This window comes from Dendrobium catenatum, unplaced genomic scaffold, assembly GCF_001605985.2.
Source record: "Dendrobium catenatum unplaced genomic scaffold, ASM160598v2 fragScaff_scaffold_1413, whole genome shotgun sequence".
Lineage (NCBI taxonomy): Eukaryota > Viridiplantae > Streptophyta > Magnoliopsida > Asparagales > Orchidaceae > Dendrobium > Dendrobium catenatum.
The window spans coordinates 879,167-902,036 of record NW_021319875.1 but is presented as its reverse complement, the minus strand read 5'-3'; the positions used below and the strand labels follow the sequence as shown (position 1 = coordinate 902,036).

Genomic DNA, 22,870 nt, shown 5'->3' with positions numbered 1-22,870 from the left:
GACATATTTCTTCTGCTTTAAGAAGCAGTAAAAAAATCATCCCTAGCAAAGCCTAAGTTCAATATATTACTCAGTCTTCACTTCACAATCACATTATATGATGACTTTGAAATCACACACATAGTAGAGCTTAAAATATAAAAAAAATCTTAATTCAAGATATTTTTATACTAAAAAATTGTTTTAAAAGTAATAGGAAAGCTGTCCCGAATGAAACCTAAATTTGTGCATTGAGTCACCATTCCCAATAAATGAGTGCTAAATATACATTTTGAGATGAATTTTAATTTTAAATGACAAAAAGCAAGTTACCTAAGCTATTAAACTACAATATACATTTTACATTAATTTTAAATAAGATCTTTATACTTACCTTGAATCATAAACTAATTACATATTAAAATATAATTGTATCTTAATAAAAATAATTTAACAAACCATTTAGAAAATTTCAATTATTATTAACAAATTAATTTATTAAGCCAAAGCTTCTAATTATTGTACCATATTTGCTTGTTAATATTATGTTGTTGCTCATCTTTTTAATGTTATAATGCTCAATCTCGTGTGATTAGTTTGTGAATGTTGGGTTGAATTATTCATTGAGATTATAGTATGATGTTATCATGTTTTAGAGAGATGCTCTAAATTAAATTATATAATCTTAAATTATATACTAAATTAGTGTATATTGTTCAAACAATAAAAATTGAATCACCTCAATAATCTTAAAAAAGGAAGAACAGTAGTTGAATATTTTAATCTCATTGAATATTTTGTTTTTTGAAGAACAAGATGGTTCATTTAGTATGGTTCAAATATTCAAAAACTTCAAAGATCTATCATTGATGGTTATGATTCATACACAAATTGATGCCTTAGATTGACCATCAACTTTGCTACCTTCAAATTAAGTCATCTTTGAAAAATTTACGTGGGCTCTGAAAATTTGAGCTTTTGTGTAACAGCTAATATTTTGGTTGAATTAAATAATTTTTAGGAGTCATTATAATTTCAAATTTAAAATCATTAGCCATTAAGATATTATTATGTTTTATTTAGAATAATATTTTCTTAATTTTTGGGTATAATGTCAAAAATTGAGAGTTGTTAGATCTTAGAGTTCCGTTTGCAAACTGATTTCACCCATTTTTTTAAAAAAATGATAGCGATTTATGAATATTTTCTTAAATTTTTTGGATTCTGAATTTGAAGTTAATAAAATGATTTATATGATTTTTGTATTTAAAACTAATAATTTATATAATTATATGATATATATTATTGTTTTATTCCTATATATCTTTATCCACTCCCTTAAATCCCCTTTTATCTCATTTGGCTAGCTAACAGAGAGGTAAATACATAAGAAATAAAGAAAATAAGGAAAAATAGAGGAGAGAAAAAAAAAAGAATATTAGGAATTGAAGTCATAGACGATTTTTCGTTAGCAATCTTGTTGAAAAAATTGTTTATTCTTGAGGTAGACTATCATTTACCCTACCTCTTGATTTCAATGATTTGCATATTTTTTTGTTTTATGATTTAATTTGGTTAAAATATACAAAATTGTGATATTTAATCTTAGCAAACTTTCACCCAAATATCATTTAATATGAGCATTTTGATTGGAATATATTAAATTTTTACCGATATTTTTTTAGTTTGGGGAAATATCCTAATTGATTAATTTGGATATAATTTAAGAATTGAGAAATAATTGTTAAAAATCCTTTTATATGCTTATTAACATGCAACTTTTTATAACATTGCTATGATAATACTGACAGACAATAAGTAATGACTTTTATATGAAAGTCACATGACCTAAATGGACTTGTAAATGAGATTGATTCCTGTAAGGTTGCCTACAGGACTAGATACAAGAAAAAAAAAAAATATCGTAATAATAATTATTGCATGTCTTATAGTGCTTGCATACGCTTATTGGTGTAGGAGTAAATATCGTATTATGTATATATCTGCTATATAAAAGTATGATTAATTTATTCGATTTTATTGATATTATTTTAATAATTATTAATAATTAGTATATTATATAATAAGATGATATAAGAGTATATGAAAGATATAAATCATTAATTATAAATTATAATAACTACATGATATATGAATATAGGATTCATATGGATTATCCAACATACATGATATACTACACTAGTATGTTACATTGCATTTGAATAAGACATGAGATACATACATAGCATCAACACTATATGACATGCATTTAACTATGATAAGTATATAGATTTCCAAAACCAAGATAGAGATAATTGTTCTTAACAAATTGGTATAGAAATGATAGAGTTTATTGACCTTTTATATATGTTCACTTGGTTATTAATCAATGCTCTAGTTATAGATGTTTATAGATTATATGTCATGTTACTTTTTCATTGATTATTACTTGTTTTATAATTAAATGTTCATACTGATAATGATTGAATAAACATCCATGCTATTCATATTGTCTTGCATTGATTTCAGTTGTAGGTTTTGGTAATCTACTGAGTTGTCAACTCACATGTGATTTTACATATTTTTAAGAAGGGGTTAGGATCCAGTGGAGGTATGACAACTTTGAGATTCAAGTTTTATTTTGTTTCTGCATTTTCTTTAGTTTTATTCTTTGATAGTCAAGAGCTAAAAGACAGGCTGATGAATAAACGGATTGACCTATTGGCTATTGTATATAAATTTTGGGGAATTAATATAATTTTATATTTTGATGTATATAATTTTTAATTTCTTTTGCTTGATTGATTTTTATTGATAGATTCATATAAGCTCAAATTGATTAAAGAAGATATTAAAATAGGAAGTTCTTCCGAAATTTGATTTTGGAACATTACATTTAGGGCCCCGGCCTCTCCCCATATATTTGATGAAAGTTTTAATGAATTATGTTTCAGGGGAAATTTTTGGAAGACAAATTAGATATAGATAAGATACTGCCTAGAGATTTTTTCCTTGTAATGATGACTTTTAAGATATGAGTTTTGAATTTTTATAGGTGCATGCCCTTATAGTTAATTACCCCTCTCAATAATGAGAGAGCACTTTCTATTAAGGCTAGCCACTAAATAGATATTAAATACTTGATATATAGTATCACCGACAGATTTAGATGTTTTAGATAATATTTAATATTCAAAATTCACCACCTTACACTTAAAATGGATGGTGAAGAGAATGATGATGAACCTTATTAACATCTCATGGTTCTATAATCCAAGGTCATCATGATCCCTAGTCTATTTAGTTAGTGAAGATAGTTGATCCAACTTTATCGAAGAATCCTTATCAACAATCATGCATTTCTTCGTACAATGATATCTTGTAGACTTTGAGTGAATATTTGTTTATGGGATGAATTCAAATCAACCTTAGCTAATAGAAGGCTTGTGCCCTATTAATTATACCATATGATTCATTACTTATGGGCATTAGTCATTGGGGAACATACAAGCTTTTAGCTATGATTATAATATAGATGAGTCATTCGACAAAGCCACCAGGTCAAAGGGCCACAATCATAATTTATTTCCACGTGGAGCCATTCTGGCCAAGCCGGTTCTTTGTGGAGTTATCTATCCAAGCCACCGATTAAAGGATTATTCATAACTATTTGTCTCGTAGAGCTGTTTGACCAAACTATGAATTCTATGGAGCCATTTGACTAAGCCACCAGTTAGAGGAAAAATGTAGTGTCATTACTGACAAAAAAATATTTGAAATGAATCTTAGTGATTTTCTCGATTTGGTATTCATTCTTTGTGAAATAGAGTTATTCTTGAGTTAATCATCCTGGTTAAATGGTTGTAGAGGGTGGATGTGTTTTGTTTTAAGTTATTAGATGATTAATTTTAATTTTAAATATTAATTTTTTTATATAGATATTAAGTTTTAGGATTCTAGTAGAATTTAAAAATTAACCATTCCGATTAAATTAGCTTTCAACAATTCATCATCAATGTAATGTTAAAGTTACTTGAAAATATTTATATTTTATTAGTATTGAGGGGCATTTAAAAGGTAGAGTTACATACGATTGAGATTCATCTTCTACACGATCATCATCGGGGATTTAAATAATTGGTTATTTGAATGTTTTCAATTCTATTCATTCGTTAACAGATAATCTAGTTCAATTATTGACCTTGTTAGTTATCATATGAACGCCAATAACTGAGATATTTTGTTTCTACGATGAGTTTCATTTAAAGAGTCTTTGAAGGCCTAATATGAACTTTAAAATAAAATCTTCCTATGAATTTGCAATTTGGCATTCACTTATTAATTCAACTTGTATCTACTCTAGTCCTTTCAAGGAGGAGAATTAGACTTCAAAATTTTACTCGCACATCGTTCTCAAACAATATGTTTAGGTGTTAAATGAGATGGTTGGAGCACATGCAGGTAATCAGTTTAAATAGAATCTTACATTAACGAGCTTTAAACCCCATGCAACATTCTCTTACATCGATGTTTGCAAGTTTAGCATATTAGTCGGAACACTTGCGGGTAATTAGTTTGAAAATAAAATCTTAATGAGCTTTAAACCTTATGTAGTATTCTCAGATATTTATGTTGTATATTTAGCACATTTATCAAAGTGGATGGAGAGAACTAAAATTTATCTTTAAATGATGTGCACCCTTTTTGATGCATTTGCACTAAACACTTACATGTTTTTTAGTGCACTTGCATGATACGTACACATGCATTCAATACGTCACATAGTTTTCAATGATAACGTTTTCAATGTGTTATCATGATATACTTGCATATATTTTAATGAATTTTCATAATGTGTTTACACCCTTTCAATTATTTGCACACATTTCAATGTCTCCACACATTTCTCAAGACATGCTTTGCTAGCTTGTTGCATACTTTCGAGACAATGACACGCTTCCCAAAAAGATAGCACACTTCTCAAAGCAATCGCATGCTCGCCTCAAGGCTACTACACAGTTCTCAAGGCAATGACATGCTTTTTAAGGCCGTGCCCTTATGATTAGAAAATTATATTTTAATTCATGAGGGAGATTTAAAAATATTTAAATGTGATGCTTTGCATAAGTGACTTATTAAATGCATGTAAAATTCTATTTAAAATTCAAGAAACATCTTTTGTCTGCTTGTATGAGTGTTACAGATCTAATGACATAAGAAAGCACATTAGATTTCTTCTAACTACAAATAAGAGAGATGTTTAGTTCCTTTAGCCCATTTAAGTTTAAATTTAACATTGTTTATAACGTTTATACATTAAATTGAAATTATAAATTTTAGTGCTTCTCGTGGGATAATTATCTTATCCATTATGAGTTCCCCTGTTCTCACCTACATGCAAGTTGATTTGTTTGATACGAGCTCCTTGTCCTTGCCCATAGGCAAATTATTGTGTGCACTACAAATTCTATGCTGAGCTCATAGATGAATTGTAGCATGTATTATAAGTTTCCAGTCTTCACCAACAGATGGACTTTTGTGTACATTAAGGATCCCTTGTTAATGCCCATAGGTAGTATTGCATATAGGCAAGTAGTGATCATTTGAAGTATATTGGTGATACTTGTACGTAGGTTGCTATATGCATTAATAGTCCTTTATTGTTGCCAAGGAGTGTAAAGGAATCAAATCAATCCAAGCTCATTTGATTTATACTTAACTCAAGCTCATTTGCTAAGCCCAAATGAAAAATATAAGGCTCAATCACAACTCAAATGCTTAATTTTTTATTTTAAATATGGAGAAAAAACAATCAATTAGTCTAATATAAATACCAATACATTCATTAATATTAATAGAGTTGTCTCGACAAGCTAATGAGCCGAACGAGCCAAGCTTGAGCTCGAACTCACATAATACATGAGCTTGAATTTATACTCATGCCTCTATAAGCTTGACTCGCTAGCAAGTTGAGCATGAGCTGGCTCACGAGCCAACTGACTCACTTACAGTCCTACGTTGGTCTCAACATTAGAGTCTAAGCCAAACCCCATGTGTATTCAGATGATTCAAATTCAAACCATTAAACTCATAAACAAATGCTATAAAATTTAGGAGAAAAAAAAAACTTCAACAAATCTTTTTCATTCCATTGTTTTTATGCCCAAATTCATTATTTTATGCACAAAAACAATCCTTTTTGCAGAACAAATCTCACAGAAGTAATTCCTAATTCAGAAAAATACTCATCTATCCAGTAAAATAAGAGCCAAAAAACAAAGCACACTAGCCAATAAATTCCTAACAAATATCTTGTCAAGCCATAGAGCTTGCTATAAACTGTACATTGAAGAAAAATCTTATGATCTCATTCCACAACATTTTGAACTTTTTGTTACTGACTACTTCACACTCTGAATATTAAAACCCTCCAAAAGAACTGAATTTAAATGCCACATCCATCATCACTAACCACTTCCTTTAGCTATTTTGTCTCTTAATAATCAAACAGTTCAGGAAAATGGCAGAGAAAATGGGGGAAAAAATTGTGTAGGATAATATCCTGATAATGTTTTAGTCAAGATGAACTTTGAAAGCATTGAATTTGCTTTAAGATTAGCGCTGCACAAACAAAATTTATATGGCACTCATCTCAAAGTAAATCGAACAATTTTCGGGCCCAATTTGACCAAAAATTATATCAGAATATTCTTAGCAACTTTTATCCAGTAAAAGAATCAAGAATAAACATGGCGGCGAAGAAAAAAATTATGGAACCTTGACGCCGCTGGGACGCTTGCCTTCCATGGCATCCTTCTTGATTCGACAATCGGCGCAGAGGAAAGGACCTTCCCATGGCCTTGAGCTAGTGGAAAATATGGAACCAGCATGAACTGATATGCCTTCACAAGGAGCAAGGTCCAATTGGCAAATAGCACATTTGAAGAGAGTAGAATATATTTGTGATGATGAAGATTGATGTCCTAACCTGGCCAATGCATTCAGATAACCATCCATCAGTGATTAAAAAGAAAAAAAGAAGAAGAATTCCTTCTTTCCTCTAAGCTCTCAAAATCATATGGAACAATAAGATGATAGTTTTGAAAGAAATTGAGCTGCAATTATGATGATGTATGGCCCGCAATCCATGGAAGTCAATTATTAAGTAAAGTCAGAAGATTGTATTGTCTTCATCCAATGTCTAGTCTAGACTTTGAATAGGGCGTGCGTGCACGCATATATATATATATAGAGAGAGAGAGAGAGAGAGAGAGAGAGAGAGAGACTTCTCCTCTCTAAGGAGAATGATTATTCTCCTACCAATTTTATTGTTGCAACTGTTGCCTTACTATCTTGAAATTAAGAAGATATCAATGATTGTGATTTCCAACATGAAAATTACTAGCGGATCAAGTTCCATCAATTTAGGGTTGTTTGTGTGGAAGAATTTGGAATTCATTGTAGCTTTAAATACAATGTAAAACAAATATATATATTGTAGAAATGTATAAGTTGTCTAGTTGAAATCAAATCAAACGCAATGAATTATTTCTTAGTTAGTTATGATGCATTTGAATGAGATTTTAACTCTTAATAGGACATGATAGAAAAAAAAAAATTATGTAGTCAACCCCACGTAGTGGGATAAAGGCATGTTGTTGTTGTTATGATGCATTTCAAATACAAGTATTTTAAAAATATGACGGGCGGCTGCTGGGGATCATAGACAGTGAGGGTGATGGACATAGGTAGGCAACCGATGGTAGTAGCGGGGGCTAGGGGTGACGTGACAATGGAAAATGGCTAGCGTATGTGAGAATGGTGATGTGGTGTATTCGGAAATTACCCAAATTAGGTAATCTTTGAATATACAAAAAATGAACTAAAATGTGAATTTCAAACGCATCAACAAATTAAGTTGAATTTATTTTTCACCTAACTAAACATCTAAAAATTTAAAATCCTTGCATTCCTTTTACTCTAAACTCAAATTACTTTAAATCAAACAATCCCATAGGTAATAATAAAAGCATTATTCAAGCATGTAAAAAAATAAAGATTAGAAGAAAAATAAAGGAAGGAATTCTTAAAAGTCTAGTTTTATCAATGCATTTCACCAATAAAAGCATGACAATATGGCATCATAATAACCCACTATTTAATTCAGAGCTAATTGAAAATCTATACTTTGAAATCACAATTATATTCTAATATGATAGGAATCATTCATTCTCAAAATTTGATACATATGACTGACAATCAAACAATTCTAAAGTCTTGAAATCCTGCATACCACTAGTTATAAAGCTGTTAAATAGCAATCATTTTTTTTTTATTAAATCTAAAAAAGAATTTGACTCTTAACAGATTAGAATGGAGAAAAAATTATTTCACTTTTCACTCTTCCGCTCATATAAATCAGCCAAACAAGGAGCCAGAAGTATTTAGAACAAGATGAGCTAGGAAAATTGCCGGGCAGAAAGAGTATGTCGGCCACAACAAACAAACGAAAAATGTGTGCTGCAGCAAGAGAACGGCAATGCACATGACAAGCGAAGCGAAATGGAAATGATAGCCATGAAAGGAAGATATGCAAATTTGTAGAAAAACATTCTTCAGGAATGGTGTCCATGGCTGGGAGCATATATAAATGCAAAGGGAGAGAAGAAAACAGTATGGTAGAGCAGAGCTGATGGTGCTAGTAATTTTGGATCGATTCATTTTGGATCACTTGGACATTTTCATTTCTGTCAGGATTACGTGAATAATTTACTGTTAAGTTTTCTAGTTTATTATTAAGGAATGAAATCTATAAATAGGGGTTTTAGGGATTATTCAGCATATCATGATTTTGATTATTAGTGCATGAAGAAAATCAACTGGCCATAAATCGAATGTCTATGATAAAAAATGTGACTTTAATATTCTTACGGGGTAATATGCCCTTCAAATTCTATTCTGAAAATTAATTTTGTTTTTGTTTGAATCCATCTTCACAAATATATCTATCTTTATATTTATTATCTCATTATCTTTGTATTCATGTAGTTTACACTTCCCATTGTCTCAATCCATAAAAATCCTCACCCTGCTTTCCTTAAATCAAGAGGATTTTAGAGGGAGAGAACAAGAGTAGAGTTATTTTTCATTATATTCATACAATTAGTTTAATGTAATTGCAAATATATGATTAACACATGCATCTGAGTTATTATGTACAGAGAGCTGATAGAAGTTAAATATTTCAAGTGAGCTACATAACATGTAGACACATCAATGGATTGAGCTTCTAGGAAGCTCAACACAAATAATGATCTGATTAAGTCCTTAACATAATTATAAATCTAGTTCACTGACCATATAAAATTTCTAAACATCATTAACTAAACTATATCTTCCCTCCGAACGCAATCCTTTGTCTCCCACAAAACAAACGCAAGCTGCCACTCAAACTCCAAACCCCTTAGTTTCCTTTCCAGCTGTAACTGTCTATTGCTCACCTCCATTGCTCCTGTCCAATGTCGACAGGTTACCCATTATCCCTCCCGCACCTTCGTGGGTAAAAACTTTTTCTACGCCGTATTGTCTCTCCAATCAAAGCCTGCTAAACAGATAAGTTTTATGTGCTATTTACATTTGTCCGGTCTTCCCCCATCCCCAATTTCTTCCACTTAGTATCCTAGATTCTCCAATTGTTGAGCAAAATATTTTGAATACACATTTGCCTCATAAATTTTCATATTTGCGACTTAAATTTTCAAATGATGGGCAGGTCACAAAATGTATTAAGTTAATATATAATACACACATTAATCTTATAGGAATATTAATACTTGCTGTTAAAATAATTGGAAAAGAAGATTAATGATGATCTTTCCCGGCAAAATATGAATCCATGGTGTTCGCATGGAGTGAATAACACCCTAAACTTTTCAAACAGAAATGTGAAACGTAATATAGCCTTGCTCTTATTCAAAAAATTAATATGGTTTGTTAGATAAATAGCTAAGAGTTGTTGGCTCAAGGAAACCCACCTATTGTCAAGTATTATCTGCTTTGGCACATCATGTATTAGGCTAATCCAATAGTTTTACCTTTCTTCATATGATGTACCACGAAGTCATTTAAGAGTTCTATATAGAGTTCTATATCATGAGCATGATTAATGATGAAGTTCTCAATAAAATTTCACCTATTACACGAAGAGACGTCACATATTTAGATCTAAACTTACTAATATAGCCTGATAACATTTTCTTCCTTTTTGATGTAGAACTTAGTTCATTCTTGCCCCTTCTTTTCTCTTAAAAGCATGTCAAGAGCTATTCCTTGCATGAACTTATGCCTTAAAAATCACCCCCACCCTCTCATCGAATTCGGGATGTCACAAACAGCTTTTACTTGGTTTGTCTCAAAAAAACAAATCATAATAGAGGAAGTCTAGCTGTGATACTAATTGTAACAACCCAACTCACATTATGTGAAGTAAGTCTTTTTTGGCCCAGACTATCCCATGCTAGGTTGAGCCTTACAACTTTACCCTTCTTACTGAAACTTACAAGTTATCCATCACAGGAGTACTCAATCACGATGTGGCCATCAAGTTCATAATCAAACTCTACCCAGTTGCACCAAAAGACACATCACATATTTGAGTGTAACATTTTATTGAATAATCTCCTCACCCTTCCCAATGTGGATTTAACTTATAATGCATCTTTTTCCCTCAGAACATGACATCTTAGAAATCTACCAAAAGTACCTTTTCAAGATTGTCCCCCAATGATCACTCCTTGCCCCTTCAAAACATCCCCTTCAGATTTAGGATGTTAAAAAAAAAAAAAAAGAGAATTAAACAATTGAAACTAGCCTTGATTTAGATATAAAACATAACATGCTAAAGATACATCCCATGATCCAATCATAGCTAGCTTCACATTACATATTTAGTTCTACGCTCTTTCTTTGACAGGAAAAGAAGAATACAAGCCCAAAGAACCTTCTAAATGAGAGCATGCACGAGAATACTAATGCAAAAGGCCACCCATATCCATACAGTTAAAAGCATAACATAAGCACATGCTAGAACTACTGGTATATGTAACTAAAATCAAAAGACTTATTGTCACCCTTCTTACTGGAATAAAATAATAGCTCAAAAATTTTCAGGATTCAACATTATTGATAAAGAGGATCTAACATACCAAGCCAATTAAATTGTGTCCTCACCCAACACCCAATCTAGACCTTTTATCTTAACTTCTTCTAGGATAAACACAAACTTATTTAGCACTGAGGAGAATGATTATTCTCCTTCAAATTTTATTTTAACATTCTGCCTTAATATCTTAAAATGTAAGATCACATTGTTGATTGAAATTTGCAGAATGAGATTTATCAATGGATCAAGTTTCATCAAATATAATCATTGATCAAGCATGAAAAAATATAAGACTAGAACAAAAATAATGGACATCCCTACAACCAGTTGATCCATGTTGGAATGAGAGCACGCTTGAGACAACAGTGTCCAAGCAAGGATTATTAATGTTGTTATAATAGCACAAAAGTTTAATTAGAAAGTGTTGAGCTAGAATTTAGCTGACTTGATTCATAAGTTCTTGAATACTTTGATTATCTGTTTGAATGGTAAACGTAAATCCAATAAAAGTTGGATACTAACAAGCCACTAATTTGGAAATTTAAAATATCTTGCAAACATACGTTGAAGTTTGCTGCATTTTCTATCAAGCTTTTTATTGTTTGCATCGGGAGAAATACCATGCCAATGCCTACCCCAGAGGTATTCATATTGATAGTGAATCATTTGGAGAAATTTGGTTAAGTCAAAACTAATGAGGTAGACAGCACATACTTTAGTTGGTTGAAGGCATTAGTTGCAGAATTGATCCACTCATGCATTTTTATGGTATTTAGGGGACAGCAATCTGAGCAAAATATTTTACAAACCTGTGGTAGTAGCCAGCGAGTCAAAGAAACCCTTAGAGTAGCTTTTAGTTTTGAGGTTATGGACATTTTAGGATGGCAGAGATCATCTCCAGTTGCAGATGGAAGAAGCCTAAAACGTCCTTGATGTGACCCAAATAGTCAATGCATGATTAGTCGAGCAACCACTTTGATTGTTTGAGATATTGGTTGTTACCGACAAGATGGTGAAGGATGAGATTGAAGTGTTCAATGTGAACTGCTAGAGATAAGCTATACAAGTATATCATCAAATAAAACAAGAACAAATTGATGTAGATATGGCTTTAATATTGTATTCATAATATTTTGGAATGTGGTCGGCATGTTTATATGATCAAAGGGCATAACGACAAATTCATGGTAAACTTCGTGCACTCGAAAACCTACCTTTCTGAGTTGTTATGCCATTTGGATTGGGTGATAGTCGGAGCAGAGGTCCAACTTGGAAAAATATTTGCGTTGAGAGTTGGTAAGAGTAATTCATTCACGATGAGGATAGGAAAATCACTCGAGATTTGGTGATAGCCGGAGCCATTCGAAAAATGATTCGGGATGTTACCCTATTTCAAGGCATTGTAGTCAACACAAAAAAAAACAAGTGTCGTCTCTCTTTTTAACTAAAAGAATGGGAGAAGAAAAATGGGTTGTAGTTGGGCGGATAAACTGTTGGGGCCAAATCATAATTTTGATAGTAAATTTTTGGAAATGTGGATAGTGGCTCATTTTATATTAATTCGTGATGTTCCCAATTTAAAAAAAAAATGGTGATCTTCTGAATAGGATGGGGGTAAATGATTAGAGTTTTAGAAGAATGAAAAAGGTTTGAAGAAATTATATTATAGGCAAGGGTGAGAAATGGTTGTTTGCGTGTTTTAGTAGGTTAGTTTGGCATATTTGTGAGATAGCATAAGGATGGAATATAAGACAAGGCTTGCAATTTTATGAAGTGGTGGAATTGAATTTGTTTGATAAAAAGTGTGTGAATACCTCAAAATTTAATGGTGTTGTTCTGCCAAGTGAAATTTCATAGAAAAGGTATTATAATTTGTTGTGTTGTTGCCTAAGAGTTATAGTCATTGCAATCCCAAAAAGATTTCAGCACCTTGAATTGGCAAAATAAAAAAGTCAACGACCATGGATGATGTAACATGAGTGAGATATCCAAACACTTGTGTTGGCTAAGTAATGTGGTTTTGTTAACAAATAAACAACTAATATGTGTAATGGTTGGTGGGTAAATGCAAATATTCCATCAAACATTGTTGTACAAAATTATGCATGGAGTCAACATTGATGAGGATTTACACGCCATTATTCTATAGTTGTCTTTGGATACGCAAGGTGTTAAGTAGAGGTTGTTTAGCCAATGCATTGAGTATGATAGTGGGGCAAGACTCGGTATGGATTTCGAAGGTAGTTGCATAGGATGTTGGGTTGGTTTCCTCAGTAGTTTGGTTGAACCTTTGGTTGTCTTCATTAGAGTAAACATTTGATAGTTACATAAATGATCAATTGGTGATTTTTTCATTGCAATTATAGTATACTCCTTTCTCCCATCCAGCCAATACTTTGGTGGTTGATAATCTGTGAATTAGAACAATAATAATAGTGTAGATGATGGAGAAGGTACGAATTTCAGAGGGTTTGGAGTACAGCCCAAGATGGACGGGTCATCAATTCATCATTTATCTTGTCCTCAATTAGCTTTACGAGTTTGATTGCTTGGTCCAATAATGTAAGGCGATGAAAGCGCACTTCTTTACAAACATCAGTGTTGAGGCCATATTCAAAATAGTTCTATAAAAAATGTCTGTCAACACAAATAATTTGGTTGGGGTTTATTTAAATTAGAGTTGATATTCCTCCAAAATAGATGTTTGGATTAGGTTTGCTAATTCACCCTACATGTTGAGATAGTTTGATGGGACCAAACAGTTGTAGAGATAGTGATGAATGCTTGCCAAGGCTATAATATGTTGGTTTTAGAGAGCCAATGAATCCATTTTCGATGACACCATCAAGTTGGAATGAGGTCACTATTAACTTATCATCCTCCAACACTTTGGGGTAGGAATGCTATTGTTCTATATTTAGAATCGATGGCTCGAGGTTTCCAGTAGAGAAATGGGGAATATATTTGTGCATTGTCTTAAATAGATTTCTTCCCATAATATCTTTGAGCATTATTGCTATAGTAAGTGACACCTATGAGGTTTCCATGCAAAGTGAGGATGGTGTAGACTGTTCACCTCCAGCATTGTGAGCGGCTATTTCACTTCGTGCATCAATTCTACTAGGTCTGGACTTGTTATTCCATCAAGGACTTGACGTTGATGATTCTCTCTAGAGCATGTGCTACCCCCATGTTGTCAAATGGTGGATGCAAGGATTTCATATTGTGGTTTTGTGGAGGCTTAACAATAACACAAAATTGTTAGACCTTTTTTTTGTGAAACAGAGATGAAAATAATGACAACTTCAAGCCTTAGGAGAGAGCTCCATGAAGGGAGAGAGAAGAGAAAAAGAAAAGAACTTGAGAGGAAAAATAACATGGGAATCAAGAAGAACTTTCTAAATGTCCTCATTCATATAGCCATCATATCCACATTTCTCTAGGTAAGTTTTAATAAAAAAATATAATTAGGATAAGACATACACCTCACTTTAACGACATGAGGCACGCGTCAAGACAAGCCTCAGCCACAATGAGGCGCAAGCCTCATTAAAAATGCTTGAGGCGTAAGACTTGAGGCATTTTTCACCATAATTGCATAGAGGTCACCTCATATTATGCAATTTTAAACAATGCTCAAGAGGCGAGAGGCTTGGTAATGCCTTGAAAAAAGAGTTGGTTATACCTTAGAAAACTGGTAATGCCTTGAATGCATAATAAGAATTTTTTGTTTAAAATACTTTAAAAATTAGCATCTAAATCGACAATGCTAATAACTCATGCCTCAACTTCCATGTTGGACAATTTTGTAGCTCAAAAGAGTAATTGAAACTTTATTTTTAATAAATGTGCACTAACCATTGGATATATCAACAATATTGCAGGCCATTTTATATGCTGCAGAAAAACGGACAACATAAAACATAACAAATAAATTAACTAGAATAAGATTTTTTCCATAAGCCTACTTCAATCTATCAATACAGAAAAAATGCAAGAAGTATAATCTAGAAAAAAATCCATATAATGAAACTTTAATGACCCAAAATTCATAAAAACTTACCTCTCAGCCAGCATAGCTGAACCTTCTTCAAATAATTCTTCTACTATACCAACAGCAGACAATTTCTTCGCCAGCTTACTAGTAGAATCTCGTGACTTTTTCCTGAAACCTAGACACTTAAGTTTGTTCAAATCTTTAGGCGGTGATGGAGGCTCTTCTATGAAATCATTAGGTGGAATCACATCAACAACAATGCATGTTGTGTCATCTTTCAGCCCCCTTGACCTCAGTGCTTCCTAAATGATAATTGAGAAAGTTGATGAAAGTATAAATATGATAATTATCTAAAGCAACAGTAGTTTTCCAACAAATCAATCAAACAAAATTTCTGGCCTTTGAAGCAGTTCAGTCACAAAACAACAGTACGTGAATTAAAATAGTAAGAGCAACCTTCACAACTTGTCGAGCCGCAAGCTCTGCAGTTAACCCACGACAACATTTTGCAGCTATCTCAGATGGTAATGCATCCCAAATGCCATCTGAAGCAATTATTAACCTTCCCCCAGTTTTCGATAACTGAAGCAAAATGAGTCATATCAGTCAAAAAGCGCATAGTTGCTTCTCTTTTTCTATTCAACAAATAACACAAATCCAACCACAGATTCATAAAACATTTTGGTATGTGCCGCTCACTGAAAAAAAAAAATCTGGGGGAGAATTATTCATCTTAAAAAGTAAGAATTTTGATGAAGAATAGATCTAAAGTATGAAGCCTGTGATTTTGAAAAAAAAAAAAAAACATAAAAAAGACTGACGTTCACAAAAAAAAAAAAAAAAAAAAAAAAAAAAAAAAAAAAAAAAAAAGATACCTTTACTTGCTTAACATGTGGTATAGGAACTATAAACTCCCCTACATCCATATCTCCAATTGACCTGGAAAGGCACAACCCACCAGGCCAGCATCTGAGGGGGCCAATCTGTGAACAGAGATAAGTTGCAGTTAAACACACCATTTATAAAAAAAAGTGGGATTTATATACATATAACATTCTAATTTACATATTTAACACATACAATCTCCTATTTGTCGAGCTCACTATATTAAATTTCACATCACAATATCTCCTTTCTAGCCTTCACTCTTGTTCACTCCTAGCCAAAATCCTGAAATCCTCATCGATGAATACGAGGTAAGACGATTGCAAAAGAATCTTATTGGAGGAACGGAAGGGACTGAAAGCATGTAAAGGACCCTTGACAACGAAGAAGAGGTGATGAATCGTGCTGTGATCTAGCTAGGGAAGGGAATCAACTAGACCTTTACTATGTAAAGGAGAAGAGAAGTTCTCCATGACAGCTCCTTGTGATGGAAGTTAATGTTGAGGAAGGGAAAGATAATATTTTTTATGTTAATTAAATAATTGAATGTTATATGACTAAATATGAAGTTTTGGGTGTTAAATACATAAATAGAATAATTATAAGTGGTACATATGTAAGTCCCACGCACTAAAAGGAAATAATCCACAGATGAACTAATTTCATAAGCCGATTACAACATCTAAAAAGCTTTCAGTAATATAAACCCACCTCAGCACCACCGACAATACTGAGCCTTCCTACCTCACCTCCACTGGCAGTCACTCTCTCCCTCCTGCCCATGAAAGATAAAGCAATTCAGTTGACAAACAAAATCAAACTAAATTGATAACGACATAAATCAAATCAATACCCACTCTTCAGCATTTTCTTCTAGTCTATGATCAACAGTAAGAAGGGAAACATCTCCTCCCTGTGCATCCAGAATGCAACGAGAGTCGCCAACCGAAGCAACAGTAATAGTCCATCCATCAATTATGACAAATGTTGCAGTAGTCCCAGAAGTTTGCCCTAATAGCCACAAGCACACTCAGCATAAGAGCACCAAAATAAAAGAAAAAAAAAATCAAGATTTCATATCCTAACAGCAAGCATAAAAAAATAAATCTACTGAAAAAAAAACTAACCTTTGCTCTGGAACTCTTTGTCAGTCTTCACAAACCCTGCAACCAAAGCGCGTGGAAGAGCATGAAGCCACTCCTCCCTTCCGAGCCCTCGAGGAATAGCGCCAATTATGTGGTTCAGTAAATTGTCCCTTGCGAAAATTGCAGCAGCATTACCATTGTGCCCGTCAAAGATCTGCAACTCCTTCACATAAGTTTCTTTCGAATAGAAAAGCTGAAAACACTTAAAATATCTTTCAAGGACTAACAATCCCATGCCCAAATCTGAAAAACCCTAGTAATTGAATTAAAATCTATACATGAATATACATATAGGCCAATCTGGCACAGTCTCCTGGCAAACAATCTATTTTTGAATCCCGTAGAAATGGCTATGTCAACAGCATCAATCAGAATCGCAGTCTTACCGCAAAGACGCAAAAGGTGGAGGAAGGATTCCCAGGTAGTCTCTGACAGTCGGTCTTCACTAAAAAGTAGTCTTCCCCCTTCTTTGACTGTGCAGCGCAGCCAAAGCGCACCAGCGTCTTCTCCGGCTTCTCTCTCTTCAACTCCCGGCGTATTAGTGCCGCAAGGGGAACCATTTCGTGTTCACGACGCCTCCCCCCGTCGCCGACATCGCCAGCCGCCATCTCTGCTGTGTTTTCAAGGAGATCTACGCCCTCCAATAGGCCGCCGTCACGATAAGCCGGCGCCGCCTTGGCATCCCTAGATGTGCGGGGAGAGGAGAGAGAGGGAGAGAAGCCGGGCGGAGAAAAATAGGTGAGACTTTCAGATCTGAGAAGAGAGCAGAAGAGATAGGAAAGAGGTAGAGAGAGATTGACAGCCCAAAGACGCGGTTTTCAGCGGAAACACTGATGAACTGTTCCGCCAATCAGCACCAACAAATACAATTATACTAATAGTATTTTTTATACACTCACCGGTCACCGCATACCGCGCGGTCCCCACATTCCGATACATCTAGCTAAAATATAGGACAGTTTAACGACAGTTTAATTGAGCCAGCGAAATATCCAAAATAAATTTTATTAAAGCTTCGTTACGAACGACTGCTGAGTTTTTTTAAATGCAATATAAAAAAAATCATATTAAGGTTTTATTTTAACAGAAAATTATGAAAATGCAATAATTTAAAATAATTAAATTTACTTTTAAATAAGTTATTTATATTTTTTTTGGCTGTCATAATATAAGAGCATATGTGATATAAAATGATCTATTAAAGAAATAAATAAACTATTGGAGAATTTCTTGTTTTATTTTATTTTTTTACATAATTAAAATTTATTATTTTTATAAATATTGTGCATGAAATCATAAATTCATTATTATTATTTTGATAATTAGGTCAATCAAGATAGACTCACACACAAAGTGGCGGAGCCAGAAACTGGAGCCTAAACCTTTTACAGCGAGAGCACAAATATATTATTTAATTTTTTTTTTTCAACTTTTTCATTCAGTCTGAACCGACATTGATAGTTTATAAATTTATTTTGAATTAATTATTTAAAAAAATATTAGTTACAAGATAAAATAAAACTCATTTTCATTTTAACTCATTAAGCGGCATGAAATGTGGCAAATTATTTTGAATTTATTATTTTGATGGGGCATTTAACCGAACAGCTGGAGTGCATTGATCTGGAGAAGTTGTTAACTACTAAAACATATATAAATGACTAAACTAGTGAAAATAAAGCCTTGGGTAGGTTAGGCAATGAAATGGAGAACAAATGATGCACTAATAAGCGAGCAAGTGGAATTAGCAATAACCTATTAGTAAGAATAATTAGTATTCCATAAGTATCATATCTAAGATTGTCTGAAGATTTGCGCAGTAACACCATGTCTAGCATAATTAAGAATAATTAGAACTATAATTTAAATTGAAAACTTCCATAGTTAAATTAAGAATAATTAGAACTATAATTCCAGTAAATTTATAGCTAAATTGAACGATTTATTGAGGCAAACCTTTTTTATTTTTTATTTTTATTGAGGCAAACCTAGAATGCTCTGATTCCCCTACAAATAAGCATAGATTGAGCAATTAAAGCATAGTTATTAACCTCATGATATTAATTCCATTGTCAAATTGAACGTCTCAATAAAAAGAATCTAATAAACCCAATATCATGCAATTCCATTGTCATTAAATTACTTAAATGCTGAAAGATTTATTTGTAATTAAAAGTTCCAATACAAGTCATTTGATGAAGTATTCCGAATTTTGACTTTTTATATGGGGCATGCCATCCTTAAAATCTATAAATAGTCTTACACTCTTTATATAAAAAGGACTCTTAGCATGAGATTCTCATGAGCTCAAAGGCTAGAAGAGTCCCAACAATCTACTTAAGCACCACTGTCAGACCAATACTTGACTGTTGCTGTCAGACAACCTCCATCGAACCACCACCTGATCGCCATCGTCAGACCTCCTGTCACGCTCCAAAATCTAAATTAGAAGAATTGTCTATTTTATATTTTTAACTCTTTATCAAATTATTTATAAATCATCAATATGAATCAATCTATCATGCAAAAGCCAATGAATATCATACATAAGAGAATATTTCACTATATTCATTCACCAAAATCATATTTATAATAGCAAGAAGATCACTTGTAATAGCTCATACTTTGACCCAATCAAATAATTATTAAAAATCATTAAGTCAAATTTGCAAATCATATTCCCGATAATATAGATATTAATATGCTTTAATTATAATAATTTTCTCTTGATTTTAGGGGCAGTGTAAAAAATTAAAATCTATTGATATAATTAGGATTTTTGTGATTGTTAGCTGTTTATTTTGCAAATCGATTTCACCAATATCTTTTAAGCATGTTGTGTTTATTTACGAATAATTTTCTATAATTTTTATAACATTGATATTTAAGATAGAAAAGTATTTGTATTAATTTTTATGTTAAAAGTTGAACAAATCGCATAATTACCAAAATACCCTTAATATATTTTATATAAATAACCTTTTCCATGACCTATCCATTAAATGTTTTTTATTCCCTATTCATTCGGCTTATAGAGCGCAGTTAGAGGAAATCAAGGGAAAAATAAAGGAGAGAGAAAAGAAGACATAGGATTTGGAGGTTGTAGAACGATTTTTGGTCATGTGTAAAAGTTGTTCATCTGAAGGTAAGCTACCATTATCCTGCCTTTGATTTCAATGATTTTATATATTTTGTATTTTATGAATTTTAATTTGATTAGAAAGTACAAAAGTTATGATATCATGATTTTTAGCATATTTTCACCGCATAAATTTTAGTATATGATAAACGACATCAAAATGATTATTTTGACTGAAACATATTAATTTTTCACTGGTATTTTTGTATTTTGAAGGAAATATAATAATTTGAGTTATTTGGATAAATTAGAAATATGAGAAATAAGTATATATATATATATATTTTAAAAACAATTTTATAAAATTTTCTAATTCAATAAATTTTTATATTAAAAAACTGCTTTAAAAAACAGTAAAAAAAACTATCCCGAACAAAATTTAAGTGTCTATACTGAGCAGATTAACAGACATTGATGATAATTTTCTGAATGTTGATAACAAAAGGCTCTCACTGAAAGAAGTGTTTCAGTTTGCTGAGTTGTTAACAAAATCAATGCAAGTCTGACAAGCGCAATCTGGGAAGCGACAGATCTCACAACCAAAGCAGACGCAGAGAGTGCAACCTTTGCACAAAGCAGTGCGCGAGCATCCTCTGATGGAGCGACGACTTGCGCGCTCTTCCTCATCATCACAATCATCAGAAGGCAGATCAGAGCATTTCCATTTGGCATCGAGCACAGCATCATGGTATATATATATATATATATATGACATTCAAACTTATTATAATATAGTTTTTATGGATACACACATATGAAAAAGAGTACACTATATTTTCTTATGAATTTCACTAATTTATGTTCATATGCAAATTCTACATCCATTAATATGATATAGTGAACTAAATATTGAGTGTGGTATAATATGTTTATTATGTTATATATATTATAAAATGTGTGTATGTAAGAAATATTGGCAAAAAATGATTGACTGATTCAGGTTGGCTGCAGGCATGTTACACTGTATAAAAGGATGGACCAACCAGATTTCTTTAAAAAAAAGATTTATTGTGTAATATTAATTTATATAAAAAGAGAGGCATAAAGAGACAAATTGCTATAGTATGATATGCCAATAATTTTAGGCTTTTTTTGACTAAAATTATAAATTTATATAATAAAAATGGGGATAACTTCACATATGCTTAAATTTCACCGTGTAACTTTTGATTTGTTATATGGACGAATGATTTAGGCATTTTAGTATTTTATTTGAAAAGTTTCAAGAGATAAATTAAAAAAAAATTGCTATTTTTAGCAATTTAAAAATGACTCTAACCTCAGAAATTTATGTTGTTGTACGATGAAAGCTGTAAAATAATAATTTAAATAATCCTTGATGATTATGTATAATTAAGAAAAATTGGAATTTCTACCTAGTTTGTTGAATATTTTGTGATATTGTGTTAAGATTATTTTATTTTTTTATCTAAAATGCAATTATAAATATGCTTATGTGCTTGAAATATATGATATTTGAGGGGTTCTTATGTGGGAGGAATCGTTGTGCGTTGAATGCACTAGGAGCTATAAGAGCCTAATTATAATATGAAAATTTTGAATATATATTGTGCTAAGCATTTAGGAGCTATGAAATTTTATTCTTTGATATACTAATATAGGGAGCTATAAGGGCATGAATTATAATATATTTTTCCATTGAGATATATAAGGATCTGAGAGAAATATATTAATTTATGTTCTGATATAAGAAGTGCTTGTTTAACTGTTTTGAGCAAAGTCTATTGAAGTCTTGTTACCTATTAACATGATTATGTTCAGTAGAGTAATTCATTCATAACTTCTTTCCTGTTTAGTTTAAATAAATGCTGGTTTTAATTAAAAATTGGAACAATTTGTGTGACTTACTAAGCTGTATTGACTCACACCTATTTTGTATTCTTTTTCAAGTCAGAGCAAGGATAAGGAACCAGTTGAGTAACTAAGGTTATAAGATCTAATAGTTTGATTTTGTATATGTATTTTTTAATTTTCTATTTTAATACATTCACAAGTAATTTTCTACTTTATTTTATCTATGTCCAAGTCATGTATTATATTATAGAGATTTATTGTATATACATTTTGAAGATGAATGAAAGAAAAATTATGGATGAGTATATTTTTTATTTATTAGAAGTTAAATAGCAGCTCTACTATCTATTGATAATTAAAGAAGTTTAGAAAGTTCTCTAAATTAGATCTTGGGCTTGGTCTGTTGCTATCCAACACGATATGAGATGTGATGTTTGTTGATTATATTAGGTTGGGTGGTGACACCTAGTATATAACATTTGATGAAAAAAAAAAAAAAAAGTTTACCTAGGATGAAGGATATGATGATGAAGAGATTCATAAGTTAGAGAATATATGTTTTGAGCTACCCCTACCAATAGCTATCAAAGGGACATCTCATATATTCGATTTATCTTTGAAGTGAAAATATTATTCTAGTCACCTAAGATCTAATAATAGAGGATTCATCACATGTTGTTAGAATTATAAGTGCATTTAGAGCAGAGGATTTTTGCTTTGGTTTTCTATGGTATATATTACAGTAGTTA

General features: G+C 31.9%; 1 protein-coding gene across 1 annotated transcript; it reads right to left on the bottom strand.

Moving 5' to 3' along the window:
- Positions 1 to 6,241: 6,241 nt before the first annotated feature.
- Positions 6,242 to 18,011, bottom strand: LOC110094890 (probable protein phosphatase 2C 15). Its single transcript, XM_020820230.2, has 8 exons — positions 17,554 to 18,011; positions 17,150 to 17,321; positions 16,880 to 17,033; positions 16,734 to 16,797; positions 16,013 to 16,120; positions 15,594 to 15,719; positions 15,204 to 15,439; positions 6,242 to 6,967 (listed from the first exon to the last, which is right to left on the bottom strand). The coding sequence occupies exons 1-8, from the start codon at positions 17,773 to 17,775 to the stop codon at positions 6,748 to 6,750; spliced, it is 1,302 nt and encodes a 433-aa protein (XP_020675889.1). The 5' UTR covers positions 17,776 to 18,011; the 3' UTR covers positions 6,242 to 6,747.
- Positions 18,012 to 22,870: the final 4,859 nt, after the last annotated feature.

Bases quoted from the DNA above. Each gene is read 5' to 3' on its own strand.
- LOC110094890 (XM_020820230.2), bottom strand. From the start codon at position 17,775: ATGGCGGCTGGCGATGTCGGCGACGGGGGGAGGCGTCGTGAACACGAA. The intron at 17,034-17,149 runs GTTAGTTTTTTT...TGTGGCTATTAG, and splicing joins CAAAGAGTTCCAGAGCAAAG to GGCAAACTTCTGGGACTACT. The intron at 16,798-16,879 runs GTGGGTATTGAT...TTTCATGGGCAG, and splicing joins CTAGAAGAAAATGCTGAAGA to GAGGGAGAGAGTGACTGCCA.